This window comes from Oryx dammah, unplaced genomic scaffold, assembly GCF_014754425.2.
Source record: "Oryx dammah isolate SB20612 unplaced genomic scaffold, SCBI_Odam_1.1 HiC_scaffold_15, whole genome shotgun sequence".
In the NCBI taxonomy this organism is placed as follows: Eukaryota; Metazoa; Chordata; class Mammalia; order Artiodactyla; family Bovidae; genus Oryx; species Oryx dammah.
In genome coordinates this window covers 47,694,920-47,715,075 of record NW_024070199.1, presented here as the reverse complement: position 1 = coordinate 47,715,075, position 20,156 = coordinate 47,694,920, and the positions used below count along the sequence as shown (strand labels likewise).

The following is a 20,156-nucleotide window of genomic DNA, read 5'->3' as shown; positions in this document are numbered from 1 at the left end:
CCGTGGGGTGGGCAGCGGGCATGTCTCTCCTTGGCCACTGTCCCAGCCCCACCCACCCACCCCAGCCCGGCAAGACCCCCGGCTTCCCACGGGACGCTGAGGGGCTGAACCCAGGGACCCACAGCCGTGAGGCCCCTCAGGCTGGCCCGGATTCTCATCTTCAGTGCGGAGGCCGCAGGGGCCCCCACCCGCCCGCCCAGCTGCCCTCTAGGCCCCACCCCTCTCCCTGGAGCCCCTGCCCACCTCTTCTTGGCTGGCTGGACCCTTTCTTTTTGATATGTTTATTTACTTATTTAACGTTTGGCCACCCTGGGGCTTCCTGTCTCTAGGTGGAGAGGGGAGCCTGCTCCCTGGGGCCCTGACGCAGTAGCTGTGGTACACGGGCTTAGCTGCTCCGAGGAGTACAGGATCTTCCCAGACCAGGGATCGAACTTGTGTCTCCTGCACTGGCAGGCAGAGTCTTTACCACAGAGCCACCAGGGACGTCCCCAAGGGCTGAGCCCACCTGACGCGCCCACAACCCCATCACGTCCCTTGGCTGTCATTGGCCTACTCCCCTGAGGTGCCCCCACCCCCCTGACGGGCCCCTGGGGGAGGCCTGGACCCTGTCGGCTCCCCGACTCCAAGGAAGGGGCTGGTCCCTGCCTTCCCAGGACATCACAGTGTCCAGAAGCCCCCCTGCAGCCAGGAGAGAGCCCGTGGCCTCTTTGAGAGGGGTGTGCCGGGCAGGGGCTGGATGCGGGAAGACCCAGGGGGAGGGCAAAGCCCAGGGCCCAGCGGGGCAGGAGGGAGAGGAGCCAGCCATCAGCCCTTCCTCAGGGTCTCAGTGGGGCACGTCACCCCAGGAGTGACCCCATCGGGAGCCGCACAGGCTGTGGAACATGACTACAGAAGGACTGGTCACAAACCAGGTGCTTGAGACGCGGCTGGAAGGACAGACCCCCAGGGAGCATGAGAGGGGAGGGCGTTGCCTGGAAGGTCTTAACACGAAGGAATTTCTGGGATTAACATCCCCAGAGCTTTGAGCCAGGGTCCTGGCAGTGGGAGGGGGTGATGGGGGGCACCAGAGGGAGTGAGAGGGCCTGGAAGATAGGCTGGTGTCTGCCTTGTGCAGGAAGTAAGGAGCCAACCGCCTCCCGGGAAGCCCCAGGCTGCTGGCTCCGAGGGCCAGTCCTGGAGGAAAAGCTGGAGGCTATGTCCGGACTTGCCTTGCTGGGTGACTTGCTGGGTGACTGAGGCCCGGAGAGGGCCCCCCGGAGCCAGCCCAGCGGAGCTCCCTGCTGGCACGTCCTTTGTGGGGGCCGTTCCCAGGTCCTGCTCCGGGGGGGGGTGGGGTAGGAGGATCAGAGGGCCCAGCCTGCAGCTCTGCCTTGGAGACCAGAGCTGAGAGCCCTGCCCCTGGAACCCAGACCAGCCCCCCGCCTCCAGGACGTCACCCTACGGAGACGGGACAGCTCAGCCCGACTCCCGCGGGCCTCTGCGGGTCCTCTGGGTGAGCAGGTGACCCTGGGCTACCTGGAGGAGGCGGGCAGTAGGGGAGCTTCTGAGCGGGACGGGGGCAGTATATGGGGGGCCCGGGGCTGTGCGCTGAGCCCATGGCACGGACACAGACCCCAGGCGGGCACTCAGGGCTGAGTCTCTCTTTTATTGAGGTTGCAAGCGGGCAGCGCAGCACAGGGGCAGCAGGCAGGACAAGGACGCCAACACGCAGCTGGCAAGCGCTGGGCAGGTGCCCTCTGGCAGGGGTTTCTCTGCGGGCTCTTGGGGCACCCTGTGAGCCAGCCTCTCATGTGGGCAGGCGGGGGCAGGCTGGGAGCCCCAGGCCGGCCCACCGGGGCCTGCGGGTGGCGCCCCGCGTCTAGCTGATGGCGTTCAGAGCGTGGGCCAGGGCCTGCATCTCGTCCTGGACGCCGTCCAGGGCGCGCCGGATGGCGTGGGGACTGTCTAGCACGTCGATGGCCAGTGTGTACGGGTCAAACTTCACAGAGAAGGGGCGCTGGATGCGGGAGGCGTAGCTCCTGCGGGGGTGGGGGACAGCCGGCAGGGACCCTCAGTCACTAGTGGGGTGGGGCTGGAGGGCGGGAGCCCATCTCCTCCATCACAGAGGGTTCAGAGACCCCAGGACTTTTCTGAGCCACTTGGGCCCCCAAAGCTCGTTCCGTCCAGCCACCCAGACAAGTCTGGGGACCAAGACGTCCTGCAAGGGCTGGGGGGTATTTACGGTGGGGAGGACAGGCCTTTTCCAAGCAAACCTCTACCAGGCACTCCATCCCGCCCTGCTCCTTCCCAAGGGAGGCACAGCCAGGCCTCCTCCTCCAGGAAGGCTTCCAGACATGCGCTCTGGAGAGTCTATTACGTCCCTGTCCCTAAGGTCGCGTGTGAGAGCCACAGCCCCTTTACTCCAGGCTCAATAGATCCTGGGCCTCAGTTTCCCTCGTGACAATGGGAGTCTGGCTAGAAAGAGGCCCCTCCCAAGGGTGACCAGGTAGGGTGTGTCGGGCTCTGCCACCCTCCCCTGGGGAATGCTGGTCACTGCGCCCCTAGCCCAGGAAACTCCCTGCCCGCCAAGCTCCCCACCTGGCCCTCAGCCATCCCAGCAGCCCTTCCCCTCTGTCCCCTCCCACCACAGCCCCAGGGGCTCAGGGGGCAGGAGGCCAGGAAGGACCCGTCTTACAAAGTTAGACACAACTGTCTTTCGGAGTCAAACTTCACCTTCTGAAAGCCTGGCCTTGGCCTGGCCGCCAACCCTGCAGGTCTCCCCTCCCCCTTGTAGGGGTCTCGCTGCGGGAGGGGTGCTGTAACTGAGATGAGCCCAGCTTTCTCCCCTGTGAGATGGGTCCGCGGGCCCGGCCTGCTGACTGGCTTGTCCAGTCCGGAGGCGCAGTGTTGCGGGGGCGGGGGTGGGGTCTCTGCCCGGGAGCCCCGGCCCACCTGAGCTTGGCCTTGGCGTCGCTGAAGCTCTCAGACACGAAGTACACAGGCTGGTAAGTCTGGTCCTGGTAGGGCTGCACGGCTGCTGCGTCAGGGTCGAAGGCCCGGATCTCGGGCTCCTCGGAAAGGGAGTGCTGGCGGGAGGCGGGGGGCCGGGCTCTCAGGACCCGAGGCGACTGGAGCCCCAGGGCCGGACTCACACCCGCCCGCCCCTCGGGGGTCCTCCCGAGGCCTGGGGACAGTGCGCGTGGGCAGGGGTGGGGGTTGCTTCTTCCGTCCCCCAGTAGGCCAGTGCCCTGCTCAGCCTCCCAGGCGGCCTGAGTCCAGGAGGATGGCCAAGGTGGCCCTGCCTGCCAGGACCTGGCCCGGCCCCTCCCTAGGGGGATTCTCACCAGGAGCTCCCCGTAGGAGGACAGCAGCCCCGCTCCATAGGCCTTCACCTCTCCATTCTGTTTGCACAGCCCGAACTCCACAGTGAACCAGTACAGCTGATGGGGTCGGTGGGAAACGCTGTGGTCAGCACAGCTGACCCGCTCACCGAGGCCCCAGCACCGCCCCCTCCCCGGGCAGAACTGAGCCAGGCTCCAGGGCGGTGGTGGGGGGGTCACGGCGCAAGAAGTGGAGACCTCAGCCTGCACAAGAGGGCCCGGCCTGAGCCCAGGGCCCTACAGGGGACCCAACCCACCGTGGACAGCTTCTCAATTTCCTCATCCGACACTCCCAAGGATGCGAGCCCGATGTCCTGTGGAGGGGGGAGCGGTGAGGGTGCTGGGGGTGTCTGTGCTCCCGCCCCGGGGTCTCCTGGAAGCTGCTAGGGTGCAGAGAACCTCCTGGGGTCCACTGGGGGCCAGGGGACCGCTCCCCGACGTTCCTGGGAGAGCCAGCAGGTGGCAGCACAAGGCCCGGGACACGGCCCCCAGCCTGGGCCCTGGGACCGTGGGCTCCTTGGGAGGGTTCTTCCTGGACGCTGAGCTAAGGTGGTCTCCCCGCGTGGGCCTGGCCACCAGTCCTCTATTCTAGGACAACGCACGCCCCCTGAAGTCTCACGGCCCAGGTGGGCACTGTGTATCCCTGTGGGGTGGGGATGGGTGGTGGGAGAGGCCAGCAGTGCCCGTTGGTGGCCAGCCCCAGGGGTGGCCGGGCTCCCGAGGCCCCGGGACACACCTGGGAGAACTGGGCGAAGGTCCGGTCGGCGAGCATGGGCACGTGCCCCAGCAGCTCGTGGCAGCAGTCCCTGTGTTGGGGGCAGAGAGTGGGTGGGGCTGGGGCCCCCAGGGCGGGCAGCCTGCCCCCCCCCAACCCCAGGCTCGCCCTCCCGTCCTCCTCCACAGGGCCAGGGGCAGGGGCTGGTCACTCACGGCTCGGGGGAGTGCATGGGTGAGGAGGCATGGCGAATGTACTGGGTGCACTGGAACACTCGGAAGGCCAGGCTGGCCAGGAAGTCCCGCGCGGACAGCAGGCCGGCCACGGGCCGCAGCTGGAAGCCGGTCCGCTCTGCTGGGGTGCGGGCGGGCGGTCAGGGCCCGGGGGGTGGGGTGGGGCGGAAGGCGTGGCCGGGCGTGCGCTGCCCGCCCCGGGGGGGGGGGGCCCCGCGTGGGCACCGCACCCTTCAGGAAGCGGGAGACGTCCTCCAGCTGCGGGATTCGGTCCTCGCGGTACCCGCAGAAGCGCTCCAGCAGCTCGAAGGCCTCCAGGTGCTCGCGGCAGGCGTGGGTGGGGTACAGGCCCCGCAGCGTGGAGTAGACCTCCTTCCTGCGGGCCAGGGGCTCAGGCCCGCGCCTGCTCCCCACCCTCCCTGCGCCCAGCAGCACCCCCACCCTGAGGGCTCTGCTTTGCCCCCTGCAGGCCCCGGCAGTTTCACGCTGCAGGCCTCTCACTGGCCCATGCAGCCAGCCACTTGGTGCGGCTTTGGGGGGTTTGGGGGGAGCTGTGGGGGTCCCGGGAAGTCCCTCCTCCAGTCTGTTTTCCTGGAGGCCACTGCCTCTGACGGGGATTCGTGGGTCTTCCCCGGAACCCTTGTCCCCACCCTGCCCCGCCTCTGCCACGGGGTCTCACCAGGTGGCGGTCTCCTCGGCCGTGTACTCCACGTGGGGAATGGGGTCGCCTCTGGGGAGGGGTCTGCAGTCAGTCCAGGCCCCTTAGGGGAGGACGTGTGGGGAGTGGGCGGGAGGGGCCCAGGCTGAGCGCCCACCGGCCGTGTGGCTGAGGCGCGTGGCTTAATCTCTCCAGGCAGAGGTTTCCCTGCTGCGACCACGGGGACAGCAGAGGCGATGGAGTTCCTGACAAGGACTTCCCGCCCCTTCCCAGGAGGGGGCGAGAGTGTGAGGCCCGCGGATGGGGTCTGGGTCCCAGAGGTCGCACCCCCAAGCGGGTCCTTACTGCTTGTACTGGAAGGCGATCTCGGCGATTAGCTTCCTGCGCTGGCGGTACGCCTGGTCGGAGAAGCCCTGGCGGCAGAATGGACGCCGTCGGGGGCGGCCCCGCCCCGCCCAGACGCAGCTGGTGACCCCGGCAGGCACGGGGTGGGGGGGTGGGCTGCACCCAGCCAGGGCTTGCGGGGGGCGGAGCAGCCCACAGACCCGCCCTCCTCAGCCAGGCCCCCGCCCACCGCCCATCAGCCCCGGGGAGGCGGGCTCACCGGGTGATCCAAGTCCAGGTCAGGGTCAAACTTGGTGACCAGGTGGTGACACTTGTCCAGCTCGGACACTTTCCTGGGGAACCAGAGGACTTCGGGGGTCGCGGGGGAGGTGGTGGGAGGCGGAAGGCCAGGAGTGAGTGCCGGGCACACGGGGAGGGGCCCCCTGGCCGCAGCCTCCCGCTCCATCTATGGGGGTGGGGACTGGAGGTGACCCAGGCCCAGACAGCTGAGCAGGAGGCTGCCGACCCGGGCCAGCAGGGAGGGACCCCCAGCTGTGCCCTGGTCCCTGCGGTTTCCCGTCTCCGGGGCGCACGGCCCCACCGTGGGGCCAAGGGCCGCCTCACCCTTGCTCTCCCCAGCGGCACGCACGTCTTCCGCCACACGGCGCAGGGAGCTCAGCAGGGCGGGCACCACTGAGCCGGGCACCTCACAGCGTACGAAGCACTCCAGGGGCGGGCTCCCCGTCCGCGGCAGCTGGGCCGGCCGGGTCTCCAGGTGCTGGAGGTGGGCTTCGAATGTCTTGGGGGCGAGGGGGTGAGAGGGGGACAGACAGAGACACAGATAGACCGATGGAGACGGAGGAGGGGGCGCGTGTTGCCGCCCCGCCCCTCCCGGGACCCCGGCGGCCAGGAGCACACAGACCACCTCCCAGACTCGGGCGACGTCCGCTGCCCGGGCAGGTCTCCTGGAAAACCGGGCCTATGCACTTGTCTCAGGGTCCCCCAGACCCAGCGTTCCGGACAGGGCCTCTGTGTGCCCCCGGCCACCCCCAGGCGGCCTGACAGCCCTCCCTGCTGGCCTCGTCCAGGCCCTGTCCAGACCCCGCAGCTGAGGGTGGGCGCTGACCCCACTGAAGCCTGGTCAGGGGGCTCTGGTGCCCGCCAAGCAGGGTGTGGGGAGGGATGGTAGGAAGGGTCCCCTCCCCCTCAGGTGGGCGGCCCCAGCAACCAGGGAGCCTCGGCTCCCAGGCCCTCGGGCCACGCGGCCACGCGGGAGCTTGAGCGGGCTCTGCGGTCCTGTCTTCGGGCGTCTGTGGGGAGAGCCAGTCCCTGCCCCCCGTCCAACCTGCTGGGACTAGAGCAGCTGCCTCAGCCCCGCCCCGCCGGGAACCGGCCGTTCCTGCAGGACCCACGCCGCCCAACACCCGGAGTGAGGTGGTGGGTGCAGGGTGGGTGGGGGGCCGGGCTCAGAGAGCCCCCAGGGCGGGAGGAGCCCCTCTCCTCGAGGCCCCCATGGCCCCTGGCGCCCCTCACCTCAAACACCTTGACGGCCCGGGTCAGCGCGGGGGGCTTGGTGGGCCGCAGGGCAAACAGCAGTGTCAGCACGGCCTTCCCGTCCCTCTCCAGCAGGCTGCCCGTCTCTGCGGACTCCGAGGACGAGGCCGCAGCCTCCGCCTTCTCCCGCTCCTTGCGTGCGTCCTGGATGAGGCTCTGCCTCCTCCCGACGAAGCGCGGGGACTGTGGGGAGAGGCGTGCCAGCTGCCCCGCCCTCGGCCTGCCCGCAGCACTGGGCCCGGCTCCAGCACCGCCCCGCCTGGGGCCGGGGGCGAGGGCGGCCTCTGCGCCCACCTGACCAGGTCAGGGGATGGGAGGCGGTGGGTCGGGAGGCGGCTGCCCCGGGACCAGAGGACACGGCGTCCAGGGGTCTGGGACGACCCTCCTCATGGCCCCACCTCTAGTCCAGCCTGCCAGCGCCTTACCCGCCATCTGTCCCTGAGACCACGAGCCCCCAGGGTCAGTGTGTCTGCCTCGCCCACCCCTGAATGCAGAAGCCCCTCTGGGCTCCCCACCTGCAGCTGAAGTTCTAAGAAGGTCCTGGCACCCTCGGGTCTCAGAACACAGCCGGGCCTGGGGGAGCCCTCCCCCGAGCCGACCTCAGGCAGGGTGTGGACAGAGTCAGGGGCATCCGTGGTGGGGGGCACCTCCCTGGGACCCCCAGAAGAAGGAACAACCCTCTACCCCACAGTGGGTCCCCTGAGACAGTGCCTGCAAATTAAATTTCCAGAACCCCTCCCACGTTTTCATTAAAGCTCTGTAAACGAGCCGATCATCCCAGCCCATCCCTGAGAGTGAACTGGAGACCCTTCCTCCAGCTCGGGAAGCCCCCGGTCATGCAGTCTCAGAGAGGGGGCTGGCCCAGTGGGTCTTCCCAGCATAGGCTCCTTTGAATTCGGGGCTCCTATGGGGTGGGCCGTGCCTTGGGGGCCATTCCTGGCGGTCACGGAGGCTCAGGGTTGCTGGAGACGGGAGGGGGGATTCAAGACTGGAGATTCCACTTGGGACACAGAACGTGTGGGAGGTGGATGAATGAATGATGGGTGGACAGGCGGACGGGCAGGTCATGGGTGGGAGTGGCCCCTGAGTGCAGACGCCCTTCAGCTCAGCAGAACGGGGGCTGCACCCTGTTAGCCCACCTCCCCCGCCCCGTGAGCCTCTGCCGGGCCTGGGACCCAGTCGCACACACACTGGGTCCAGCAGGGATTCAACTGCCCAGGTCCGGCACAGGACGCGTTCGTGGACCCTGAGCCTGGGGCCACCCGCCAGACTTTGGGGATCACCCCTGGGCTTCAGGTTCATTCCGGCCCGTGGGCACCAGCCTGCCCTCTTACCATGATGGCCTCGGCCTGCTTGGCGTCCAGCTCAGAGACGGCCCGGCGGAAGCCCTTGGCCTGCGGCGAGGCGGCGTTGGGGGTGGGCATGGTGCCGGCGAGGTCCGGGCTCCGTCTCCACAGCCCTCTGCCCGGCGGCCTTTATAGGCTGGGCTGACGTCAGAGCCCCCCAGGTCCCCCACCTCCACCTCCTTCACAGCCCCTCCTGCTGCTGCCGCCTGAGGGAGGCGGGGTGGGCGCGGAGCACGGAGCCGCCGAGAAAGGGCTCTATCCCATTAAATCTAATTGCATCTACCGTCGCAGGCCCCGGGCGGGTGGCCTGCCCGCCTCTGAATCATCTGGGCTCCGGAGGCGTGTTCTGCAGGGCGGGGTGCAGCCGGGCCCCTCAGCCCACCCCAAGCGGGTGACGGGCGGCTTCACGGGGAGGTGGTGTTCCGGACACCCCAGGGTGTCCGGCGCACAGAACCGTGACCTTTGGTGGTCATCGGTCCAGATACGCAGGCTCAGACCACAGCTGTCTGGAGGCAATTTGCTTTTCCGGAAGATCTTCACCCCACTACATTTCCCAGCGGGGTCCCGAGGTCTGTTTCTGTTCGATGCCCTCGGCAGGAGCATTTTCTGCCCCCACGCCAGCCTGCTGTGCCCAGACCCCCGAGCACGCCCAGCAGGGCCCAGAATGTCCCAGCAGGGCCTGTCCTCCAGTGTGGAGGAAGGTGAGGGAGGCAGGGCCATGCAGTCTCCAATAACTGCCCCACTTGCCCCCTTTCACGGCCATCTCCCGCCCCCCCCCAGCCCACCTTTGGCCCTCCAGTGTCCCCCTAAGGCCCTCTGACTGCTTCTCCTGGGGGGTCCCCACCTAGGGGACACCCGAGCCATGAGCACCATGCTCCGGCCCCTGCGGCCCTTCTCGGGGGAGTCCCTGCACCATGGGGCTCCCGGGACAGCTCCTGTCCAGCGTCTCCTGAGCTCCAGGCATGAGGCCCCTCTGGTGGGACCACCCCCCGCCCCAGAGGCCAGGGGACCAGGTGGGACGCACCTCAGCGCCAGGCAGGCGCAAGAACTGCGGTATCTACGCTGCAGCCTGGCCCGTCCCCAGGTGCGTTCAGACTCAGCTTTGGGTAGGCTGGAGGGCCTCCTGGCTGTGAGCACTCCCCAACCACGGGCGGCTCCGGGGCCCCTCAGGAAGGCTTCTTCTCTCTGAAAAGGGAACTCTTGGAGGGGGGTGTCTCCCCGTGCCCCTGGCCCTGTGGGTTCCGCAAGGCTGGCCTGTGCCAGGGCCTCCAGGAAGTGGCAGTGGGGAGCAAGGGAGGCCCGCCTTGGGGGGCTGGCGTGCCTGACAGGGCAGCCTCCGGAGGCGGACTTTCTCAAGTCTGGCCGCCCAGGGCGACGTTCTGGACACAGAGGAGCCGGCTGCCCTGGACTCCCCTTCTCCAGTCCTGCAGGCCCATCCCTGGCTGGTGACTGAGTGCTCTCCATCCACCTCCCTGGCACCCCTCGGGCCCCAAGGAAGCACCCACTCTTCATCACAGTGGCCAGCCACACCCCTCGCCTCCTAGAGCTTCCCCAGAGTGCTCTGACCATGACACTCTGTTGCTCCACAGTCTTCTGTGGCTCCCCATTGCCCTCTGGAAGTTCCTGAGTGACTCTCCTCACCTCCCCGCTGTGGGTCTCACTCCCCAAAATCCCCATTTCCAGCTCCAGAAGAGTTTGGGCTCTGTGGTGCCCCATTTGAAATGCTGCCCTTCACCCATTTCTTCTCCTGGCGCACTCCTATGCATCCCACAAAGCCAGCTCAGCTACGATTCACTCAGCAGTGCCTACCCTTTCTTGCCCCTGATGCGTACCCACTGCCACTTCTCTGCTCTCCTGCTTATTCCTCCCCCTCCGCACACCCCGCAAAGGCAGGAGCCCTGATGGCTTGGCCCATGACTGTGTCCCCGTCGCTCGCACAGGCCGCTGCCTGTCTCATCTCCCAGACCCTGAGCTCCTGGAGAACGTGTCACAGTGGCCTCAGCCCCCAGGGCCCCGTCCAGCGGCGGCTCCAAGGTGATGTGTGCTCCTAGCAGAGCTGAAAGGATCTGCCCGAGACCCCGGTGGGACGAGATGGAGGCTGTGGGCGCCCTACTGCCACAGGCCAGAGCCGCCCTGCCGAGGTCCCCGGTGGTCTCTGGGGTGGCCGGCCTCCACGCTCAGCATCAGGCTGCAGCCCTGGACAGGCTCCCTGTTCCCCCAGAAGCCCGTGTCCCCCCTTGGTACTCGTGTGCCCAGCGGGGGCCCCGGGCTGGGAGGTGACATGTCCGCCCGACGCTGCAAGGAGCACGGCCTCGCCTCCGGGTGTGGACTTAACCTTTCGGCAAATGTCTCTGCTGATACAAATACTGTTTCTAATCCCTTTGCCGCCCTGAGCCAGTGCTTGCGTGGAAGCTGTGTGGAGCCAGCTTTCCGGGCCTGCCTTGGGGCCAGGCGACCCCTAGGTGAGACCCCTGGCAGCAGGCAAGTGGACACACTCTAGAAGCCAGGTCGGGCCCTCTGGCCCCCAGTCCACACCTGACCACGTGTCCATCTGCTCTCCCGTCCAGGGAAGCCGTTCCCGTTCACCTGCCCTCCCCCACCCCGAGGCCTGGTGCTTGGTCCCCCAGAGCACAGAGGCGGCCCCTGTCCTTAACCATGACCCCCACTGTGTGCGGTACCCTGCCCTGTCCCGGATGCTAAGGGCACCCAGGGTCGCTCAAGCCTGCCCCCGCCAACCTCCTCCCTGCTCCTCTCCTCTGCACCCTGCTCTCCTACCTGCTCATGGGTCTGGGCCTTCACAGACCCATTCTGCAGACAGGAAGACTGAGGTGAGCGATTTCTTTGGGTCACACAGTGAGTCTCCAGCCCAGGTTTCCCATCTCCTGAGATACGGCTCTTTTAAGGACTCAGCGGTGTCCGTCCCAGGGGCTAAGGGGGCTCAGGCCCCAAGGGGAAAAATGTAATGGACCCAAGCTGGGCAGGCAGACAGCCCAGAGGAGGGTGGGGCTGGACAGGGTTCCCCAGGGGAGGTCAGGCACGAGGGAGCCCTGCAGCCTGGACACATCCGAGGGGCGGGAGAGGGCCGAGCACTGCAGGCCGGGCTTGAGGGTGAATTGGGAAGAGAGGCCAGGTATGGAGGTGAGGGGCACAGGGATGTGGTACAAGGCCAGGTCTCCTCCCTTCTGACGGGGGTGAGGTAAAGGGACAAAGTCGGTAATTAAACAGCTAATCCCGCTAGGGGACGGTAAATAAAGAACAGGCTATGGGATACCCCCGTTAAGTCAATAGTGACTTAAGAGAGCAGGTGGGCTTAACCACAAAAGTGAGCAGGCTGGCTGAGCAACAGAACCTCACAAGCATGAGGGATGCCCCCAGACAGGAACACAATGGCATCGGAGACCCGCATCCCGCTGGTGAGCTCGGACGTCAATGACCTCTAGGACACGCTTCTCCCCACACACAGGAAACAATAATTTATGGAAAGATGACATTTCAATGCAAAGACCCTCAATGCACTGAGACGTGGAACGATATTTTCCCGGTGCTACGACAGTCCCGGCGGGCCATGGAGGGTCAAGTGGAGCAGCTGCCCGACCTGGAGGAGCAGCTGAAGACAGAGGCGTGACGTTCACTCCCAGCTGAGGAGGGTGGTCTTCTCCCCCTCCCCACTTTCCCTTGGGTTAGAAAACCGTCTCCCGCTAACTTCTTGGGTGCGGCACCTCTCGCCTGCCCAGCTGTGAGCCTCACCAGCATCCTTTCTGAATAAGACCCTCCTCATCTCTCCCTCTGCCGCTCGCTGCGTGGAGACCTAAAGCACTGTGGCACCAGAGCTCTCCGGAGCCCCCGAAGCACCACCGTGGGTCTCCCTCCAGCCGGCTCTGGGCCTCGGCCCTCGCTGCTGCAACCACCCCCCTCCCCGAGCACCCCCACCCCCGCAGTTATGCTGGGTGATCACAGCTGTCTTGCCGGGCAATTAGGAGGCGCTGAGCTGGAGTGTTTTCTCAACAAGCGAGGCCCCGGAGGAGGTAATAGCCTGTAATGATAGTGTACCCGCTCCTGGCATCGGGCGGGCACTGGCGGGGGGCAGGGCCAGGGCAAGCAGCACCCAGCCCCGCTTCCTGCAGCGCGAGGCCTCGGGCTGACCCCTCAGGCACAGGCGTCAGCGCCATGGGACCCCAGCCCCTCCTCTCCTCCCTAAACCCTCTCCAGAGGGCTGCAGCTCTGGGGGTCCCCATCCCGGGGCTCTGCAGGGTCCCCCATAGAAAGCACAGGAGCCTTCTGGAGAGCCGCCAGGGCGTGTCCCCAGTCATCCGGGGGCGAAAGGTCACTTCCAAGGTGTGACCGAGGTGGTCTTTGGGCCCCCGAGTGGTGTGTGTCCTGGGAAAGGCGTGCTGTGCGTCACGCACGTGGACGTGGCACACGCACCTCTGGGACTCGAGGGCGCTCGGGTGTCCCGCTGCCTGGGCCAGTGGTCTGGGGCTGCAGGAACGGAGGCCTGCACCCCACCCTCCCCGCTGGGCTCAGGGGCAGACACCACCTGAGCCGCCTGCCCGCCTCCAGCCTCTTCCTGCCGGACCCCTCCCGGGGACAGGCCCGGAAAAGCCGCCCACCGCCACCCAGACGGGGAGAAGGTCCGTGATGTCCTGGCACCCGGGCCTGTCAGCGCTGAAATGTCAGAGCAATTAGCCCTGATGAGCATCGCAGGGAGAGAGGGGACGGCAGAGCCGGGCCCGGGGCTGGCCGCCCTGCTGGTCGATGCGAGGCGCCCAGGGATAATTGGGCATTTGGAAGTCGGGAGAGAGCCGGCAGAGCGGGCCACATGTCCCCGTCGCTCGGGAGCGCCAAACCCCCCCCACCCCCACTCCCATCCCAGCCAGGGCCTCAGGCCCAGTGGCTGCCTCCGGCCTCCCAGGCACGCTCTCCTCTCGCCCCCTTTCTGAGCTCCCTTCCTGTGTCTTCTCATGGCTAGGACTGGCCTTGGCAGGAGGCCCCTGATTTCGTGCTGGAGATGTCTTTAGTGGGTGAGCGGGGGTCCTGGCTCAGCCCCTCGTGCTCCAGACCCCATCTTCCCACCCACACGGGCGCTGGTGTTCTCATGTCTCCCGAGGAGCCCTCCGCACCTCCCCAGGGTCCCCATCCCGGGACCCTCCCAGCAGAGATCGGTCCAGTGCTGGGCACGGGCGCCGCGGGGCAGAGCTGCAGGTGAGGTGGGACCAGAAGCCGAAACGCTGCTGCCGGTGTGCGTCCCACAGTCGGGAGCTGCACCTCCATATCTGCTGGTCTGTGTGTCCACGCGTGTGCGCATGCGTGCTTGTGCAAGTGCCTGCGGGTGAGCATGTGTGCAAGAGTCGTGCAGCAGGGGGCTTAGCAAGCCTGGCCAGCTGCAGTCAGCGGCACACAGGGAGGCCCCTGGCTCCACGGCCCTCCAGACCCTCTCCGCAGATCACAGCCACGGCCCCGGATCCTGCCAGACGCTGCTGGGTCCTGCGGGTCCCTTCTCAGACCCCCTCCGCCTTGTCCCAGTGCCAGTGACTCAGCCCGCCCGGGGCCCCTCCCCCACGGCCCCCTCCCCTGGTCCTCTCAGCCCTCTGACAAATTAGCCGGAGAAAAGCAATAAGTGCCGAGTTCAGTTGGCATTAGTCAGCCCAGGCAGCTGTGCTTTGATAGCAATCAGGTCTAACGGCAAGACCAGAGTCCCTCCCGCCCTGGGGCCCGGGCCTGTGCCCAGTCACCTGGCCCTGCGGTTGCTCGGGCACCCAGAGCCCTCGACGGCGAGGGGCTGCCCCATCCCGCGTCTCCACCCCCCAGCCTCCCACACATCCTGTGGGGAGAGCCTGGCTCCCAGCACCACCTCATTCACTGTGACCCGGGGCTGTATCAGCAGAAGAATCGTGGCCAAGACGTGGGAGGAGACAGCCGTGCTATGGTCAGTGTGGGCCAGGCCACAGCAGCTGACCCTGTCGGCAGGACGTCTGGGCAGCCAGTGTCCCAGGCTCTGCTCCACCCAGCTATGCCAGGCTTCCAGCCTCTCTGGGGCCCCCTCAGACCGACCCGCCCCCGGGCCCATGGGAGGCCTCCCCGGTGCTTCCTGCAGCTGAGCTGGGGTCCCAGGGCTGCCTGTATCTGACCCCACCCCTCCCCTGCCAGCCTCACTGCCTTTCCTCCCCGCGGGGGGTGATGGCAGGGCAGCCCCCTCCCCAGAGGTCCTGCTTCAGGGACACTCGGGGAGGCTGCTCTGAGGTCCCCCCTCATTCCCAACCTGGACATCTTTTGGGCTCAGCGACAGAGGTGTTGCCTGCCTCCTGCCCGAACAGGCGGCCTCAGGAAGCTCCCCGGTCCTTTGGGAGACACAGTCCAGCCACGAACTCCTGTTTCCCTTCTTGTGAGCTCCCTCTGGCTCTGAGAGCCCAGAACTGGTTACCAGCATGTGGCGCTCCAGGTGGGGAAACTGAGGCGTGGGGTGTGGCCTGCTGCTCTCCAAACACACAGCACCTTCCCCCAGGAGGGTGGGGCCTTTGTGGGGAGCCCGGGACTCCCAGAGAAGCCATGCGCTGACATCTTAGTGAGACGGCTGGGACAGGGCCCCTGCTGGCCCCTCTGCACCGGCCTCCCCGCTGGTGTCTCGGACGGACAGGCCTCTCCCTGGGACTGCACACCACCCCCGACCCCGAGCTCTCAGTCTGGGCCTGTGTGTGTCCCCACTCGGGCCAAGGCCTGCGCCCTGCAGTGCACATTCTCTCCGGGGACCCAAGGGGCTGGAAGCAGGGGCCGGGCGGCCGTGACCCTCTGCGCCTCTGCCCGGATTCTGGCCGGGGTCTTGGGTGGGAGGGGGCCCCACCTGAAATCCCCCCCCAGTTGCCTCAGGCTAATCCCGGCTCAGAGGAGCCCCCGCCGCCGACTGACATTTCCAGGCCGCGCGCGTGCCGCTGACCTGGCTGGCTGTGATATTTAGACAGGGCTTATTTGCTCTTACTTCTCTGTGATGCCTCTGTGGCCCACGGTGAGCTCGGCAGAGACTGAGCTGGCTCATCTGGATTTAAGCTTGTGTTTTATAAAATAAACGTGTCCAGGCAGCTCCAGCTCCCCCTGCAGCGTGGGTGGATAGGGGCGAAGCCCGTGTGCTCGGGGATGTCGCCCTGGGCCTGGGACTCCGCACCAGGGTGGGTCTCGCAGAGCCCCCAAAAGCCGAGGCTGCCACCCCATCCCTGCCTGTCCCTCTGCCAGGGGAGGCCAGCAGGGCGGACAGGCCACACTCTCCTCCATCCAGGACCTCTGCCCACTCCCATGCCCACCTGCCTTTGCACCAGGACCCTTTCCGTCAGGGGTCTCGTGGCTGCTGGGAGAGGCCCGTGGAGGGTCCTGACAAGGCGTGTGTGAAACTTCCGGGGCCTCCAGCCCCCAGGCCAAGTCCTGAGTGGGGAGCAGGGGGCACTCGTGTCCCTGGCCCACACCCAGCGTGGCCGGGGGAAAGTGGGACAGAGGGAACCCCCCACGCTCCAGGGAGACAGCAGCCAGGGGCCAGCCCCCTGGGGTGGGCGCCAGAGGATGGCGGAGAGGGGTGGCATGTCAGGGTCACGTCCCCTCCCCCAAGGTTTCTGGGGGAGATTTCCAAATTCTTGAGAGTTCCACCGATTTCTGGGCCTCAGAAAGCCCTGATGAGGGGGTGGGGGTTCCTCTGGGTTCTTCTGACTGCCTGGCTGCTCCCCAAGGGCGGGAGGGCCATGAGGAGCCTCAGGAAACAGGCTGGGGGGAGGCCACACTGAGCCCCCAGAAGAGTTGGGTGAGCCCCTTCCCAGCCCAGCCAGGCCGGGAGTGGGGCAGGGCTCGGGGTGCAGACCACCATCCCCAGCAGCCCCTGTGACCGCTCATAGTGGCCCCTGCCCTCCTGCCCCCTCGGCGGCTCCAGGGCTGGACCCAGCCCCTGGGCACAAACCTCTCCTCAGCTGACCCCAGGGGAGGCCGGACCCCTGCCTTGGACCACCACAAGGCGACGGGGGGCGCTGTGTACGGTGGCCCTTGGGGGTTCCTGGAGAGGGGACTGGGCTGCAGGGGCAGGATTGGGGAGCTCCTGGCACAGCTGCGGGACCCCTCCTGCTTCCCCAGGCGAGGGGATGCTCCTGGACCCCGGCCCACCGCAGCACTTGTGCGGCCGTGACTGAGACTAATTGTCATAAGTCTGGGTCTTTCCCTTGGAGGGTGGTCCTGGTGTCCCCAGGCCCCTTGTCTCCACAGCACCTGCACCGCGGGGCCCTCGCTTCTGTTAAACGAAGAGACAGATTTTGGGGGTGAGGGGCTCAATCAGGCCCCAGGTGGCAAAGTAGAGGGGCTGGAGCCCCCCACCAGCCAGGGGCCTGTGGGCCAGCGAACCCCCAGCCTCCATTCCTGTACCAGGCTTCCCAACGCTGTCTCAACACCTCCTGCTGTCCCGGGGGTGCGCCCCAGCCCCACCTCCCACACTCCCCCAGCTGCTATCCCAAAGGCCCTTTATATTACTGTGCTTGTAAAGTAATCATTTATTTATGAAAATTGCAGTGAAATACACATAAAACAAGAATTACCGTCTCAACCATTTTCAGCGCGCAGCTCAGGGACACCAAGTGCATTTGCTGTGATACACGGTCGCCGCAGCCACTTCTGGAAATCACTCCTCCTCCCAACGTCCACACGTCCGCCCTGAACCCTCACTCTCCACCCCTGCCCGACCCCAGGTCCCCACACCTAAGTCCTGTCTCCAGGGATGTGATTCCTCCAGCGACCTCTCAGAAGAGGAAGCAGGCAGGAGGGGTCCTTCTGTGTCTGGCCTCTTTCAGTGAACATGACGCCCACAAGCTTCACCGTGTTGCAGCTGGAGTCAATATTCCTCTTCTTTTTAAGGCTGAGTAATGTTCCACGAGGTGGGAATACCAGACTACCTGACCTGCCTCCTGAGAAATCTGTATGCAGGTCAGGAAGCAACAGTGAGAACTGGACATGGAACAACAGACTGGTTACAAATAGGAAAAGGAGTACATCAAGGCTGTATATTGTCACCCTACTTATTTAACTTCTATGCAGAGTACATCATGAGAAACGCTGGGCTGGAAGAAGCACAAGCTGGAATCAAGATTGCCTGGGAAAATATCAATAACCTCAGATATGCAGATGACACCACCCTTATGGCAGGAAGTGAAGAGGAACTAAAGAGCCTGTTGATGAAAGTGAAAGAGGAGAGTGAAAAAGTTGGCTTAAAGCTCAGCATTCAGAAAACTAAGGTCATGGCATCTGGTCCCATCACTTCATGGCAAATAGATGGGCAAACAGTGGCAACAGTGGCTGACTTTATTTTTCTGGGCTCCCAAATCACTGCAAATGGTGACTGCAGCCATGAAATTAAAAGATGCTTACTCCTTGGAAGGAAAGTTATGACCAACCTAGACAGCATATTAAAAAGCAGAGACATTACTTTGCCAACAAAGGTCCATCTAGTCAAGGCTATGGTTTTTCCTATGGTCATGTATGGATGTGAGAGTTAGACTGTAAAGAAAGCTGAGTGCCAAAGAATTGATGCTTTTGAACTGTGGTGTTGGAGAAGACTCTTGAGAGTCCCTTGGACTACAAGGAGATCCAACCAGTCCATCCTAAAGGAGATCAGTCCTGGGTGTTCATTGGAAGGACTGATGTTGAAGCTGAAACTCCAGTACTTTGGCCACCTGATGTGAAGAACTGACTCATTTGAAAAGACCCTGATGCTGGGAAAGATTGAGGGCAGGAGGAGAAGGGGACGACAGAGGATGGGATGGTTGGATGGCATCACCGACTCAGTGGACGTGAGTTTGGGTGAACTCTGGGATTTGGTAATGGACTGGGAGGCCTGGCGTGCTGCAGTTCATGGGGTCACAAAGAGTCAGACATGACTGAGCGACTGAACTGAACTGAACTGAATGTTCCATTGGACTTCCCTGGCGGCTCAGATGGTAGAGAATATGCCTGTGATGCAAGAGACCGGGTTCAATCCTTGGTTTGAGAAGGTCCCCTGGAGAAGGGCATGGCAACCCACTCCAGTGTTCTTGCTTGGAGAATTTCGTGGACAGAGGAGCCTGGCGTGCTGCAGTCCATGAGGCTGCAGAGAGTCGGGCACGACCAACCTCCTGACACAGACACAGTGTCCATCACGCGGGTGGGCCACGCTCGGTGCGTCCGTCTCCCGCAGAGGGCCCCGGGCTGCTTCCACCCTAGGCTGTTGTGAATGAAGCCGCTGTGCGCACAGGTGTGCGCGTATCTGCTTGAGACTCTGCACTTATTTCGAGAGCAGGCCCCGGGAGCAGCATTGCTGGGTCCCGTGGGGATTCCACGTCTAACATTCTGAGGACCTTCCATCCCGCTGTCCACGGCAGCTGCGTCACTGTACATTCCTACCAGCTGTGCACAAGGCTCCCATTTGCCCACATCTGTGTCGTCATTTTTTAATTTGAACTATACAGACAGCAGACTCTCTTTCAAATACAGACAAGTACACATGCCCACACGCACATGTGCTCACAGGCACATAGACACGTGTGTGTGCAGTGATTAATGCAAAAAAAAATAGAGGAAAACAACAGAATGGGGAAGACTAGAGATCTCTTCAAGGAAATACCGAAGGAAACACCAAAGGGAACACTTCATGCAAAGATGGGCTCAATAGAGATCAGAAATGGTACAGACCTGACAGAAGCAGAAGGCACGAAGAAGAGGTGGCGAGAATACACAGAAGGACTGTACAAAAAGATCTTCACCACCCAGATAATCACGATGGTCACTCACCTAGAGCCAGACATCCTGGAATGCGAAGTCAAGTGGGCCTTAGGAAGCATCACTATGAACAAAGTTAGTGGAGATATTGGAATTCCAGTTGAGCTATTTCAAATCCTAAAAGATGATGCTGTTAAAGTGCTGCACTCAATATGCCAGCGAATTTGGAAAACCCAGCAATGGCCACAGGACTGGAAAAGGTCAGTTTCATTCCAGTCCTAAAGAAAGGCAATGCCAAAGAATGTAATTACCGCACAATTGCACTCATCTCACAGGCTAGCAAAGTGATGCTCAAAATTATCCAAGTCAGGCTTCAACAGTATGTGAACCGACAACTTCCAGATGTTCAAGCTGGTTTTTAGAAAAGGCAGAGGAACCAGAGATCAAATTGCCTACATCCAATGGATCATCAAAAAAGCAAAAGAGTTCCAGAAAAACACCTACTTCTGCTTTATTGACTGCACCAAAGCCTTTGACTGTGTGGATCACATCAAAGTGTAGAAAATTCTGAAACAGATAGGAATACCAGACCACCCGACCTGCCTCCTGAGAAATCTGTATGCAGGTCAGGAAGCAACAGTTACAACTGGACATGGAACAACAGACTGGTTCCAAATAGGAAAAGGAGTACGTCAGGGTTGTATATTGTCACCCTGCTTATTTAACTTATATGCAGAGTACATCATGAGAAACGCTGGGCTGGATGAAGCACAAGCTGGAATCAAGATTGCTGGGAGAAATATCAATAACCTCAGATATGCAGATGACACCACCCTTATGGCAGAAAGTGAGGAAGAACTAAAGAGCCTCTTGATGAAAGTGAAAGAGGAGAGTGGAAAAGTTGGTTTACAGCTCAACATTCAGAAAACGAATATCATGGCATCTGGTCCCATCACTTCATGGCAAAGAGATGGGGAAACAATGGAAACAGTGAGAGACTTCGTTTTTTGGGCTAGAAAATCACTGCAGATGGTGACTGCAGCCACGAAATTAAAAGACGCTTGCTCCTTAGAAGAAAAACTATGACGAACCTAGACAGCATATTGAAAAGCAGAGACATTATTTTGCCGACAAAAATCCATCTAGTCAAAGCTATGGTTTTTCCAGTGGTCATGTATGGATGTGAGAGTTGGACTATAAAGAAACTGATAGTGAAAGTGAAGTAGCTCAGCCGTGTCTGACTCTTTACAGCCCCAT

At 63.5% G+C, this 20,156-nt stretch overlaps 1 protein-coding gene across 2 annotated transcripts; it reads right to left on the bottom strand.

Moving 5' to 3' along the window:
* Window positions 1-1,624: 1,624 nt before the first annotated feature.
* Window positions 1,625-8,469, bottom strand: TH (tyrosine hydroxylase). Of its 2 annotated transcripts, none has more exons than XM_040255321.1 (13): window positions 8,178-8,469; window positions 6,823-7,026; window positions 5,914-6,088; window positions 5,570-5,658; window positions 5,311-5,378; window positions 4,987-5,037; window positions 4,538-4,683; window positions 4,290-4,425; window positions 4,096-4,165; window positions 3,617-3,673; window positions 3,324-3,419; window positions 2,932-3,065; window positions 1,625-2,018 (listed from the first exon to the last, which is right to left on the bottom strand). In XM_040255321.1, the coding sequence occupies exons 1-13, from the start codon at window positions 8,265-8,267 to the stop codon at window positions 1,859-1,861; spliced, it is 1,476 nt and encodes a 491-aa protein (XP_040111255.1). In that variant the 5' UTR covers window positions 8,268-8,469; the 3' UTR covers window positions 1,625-1,858. The 2 variants fall into 2 exon arrangements, with proteins under 2 accessions (XP_040111255.1, XP_040111256.1); XM_040255322.1 differs by having other exon boundaries at window positions 2,932-3,005; window positions 8,178-8,267.
* Window positions 8,470-20,156: the final 11,687 nt, after the last annotated feature.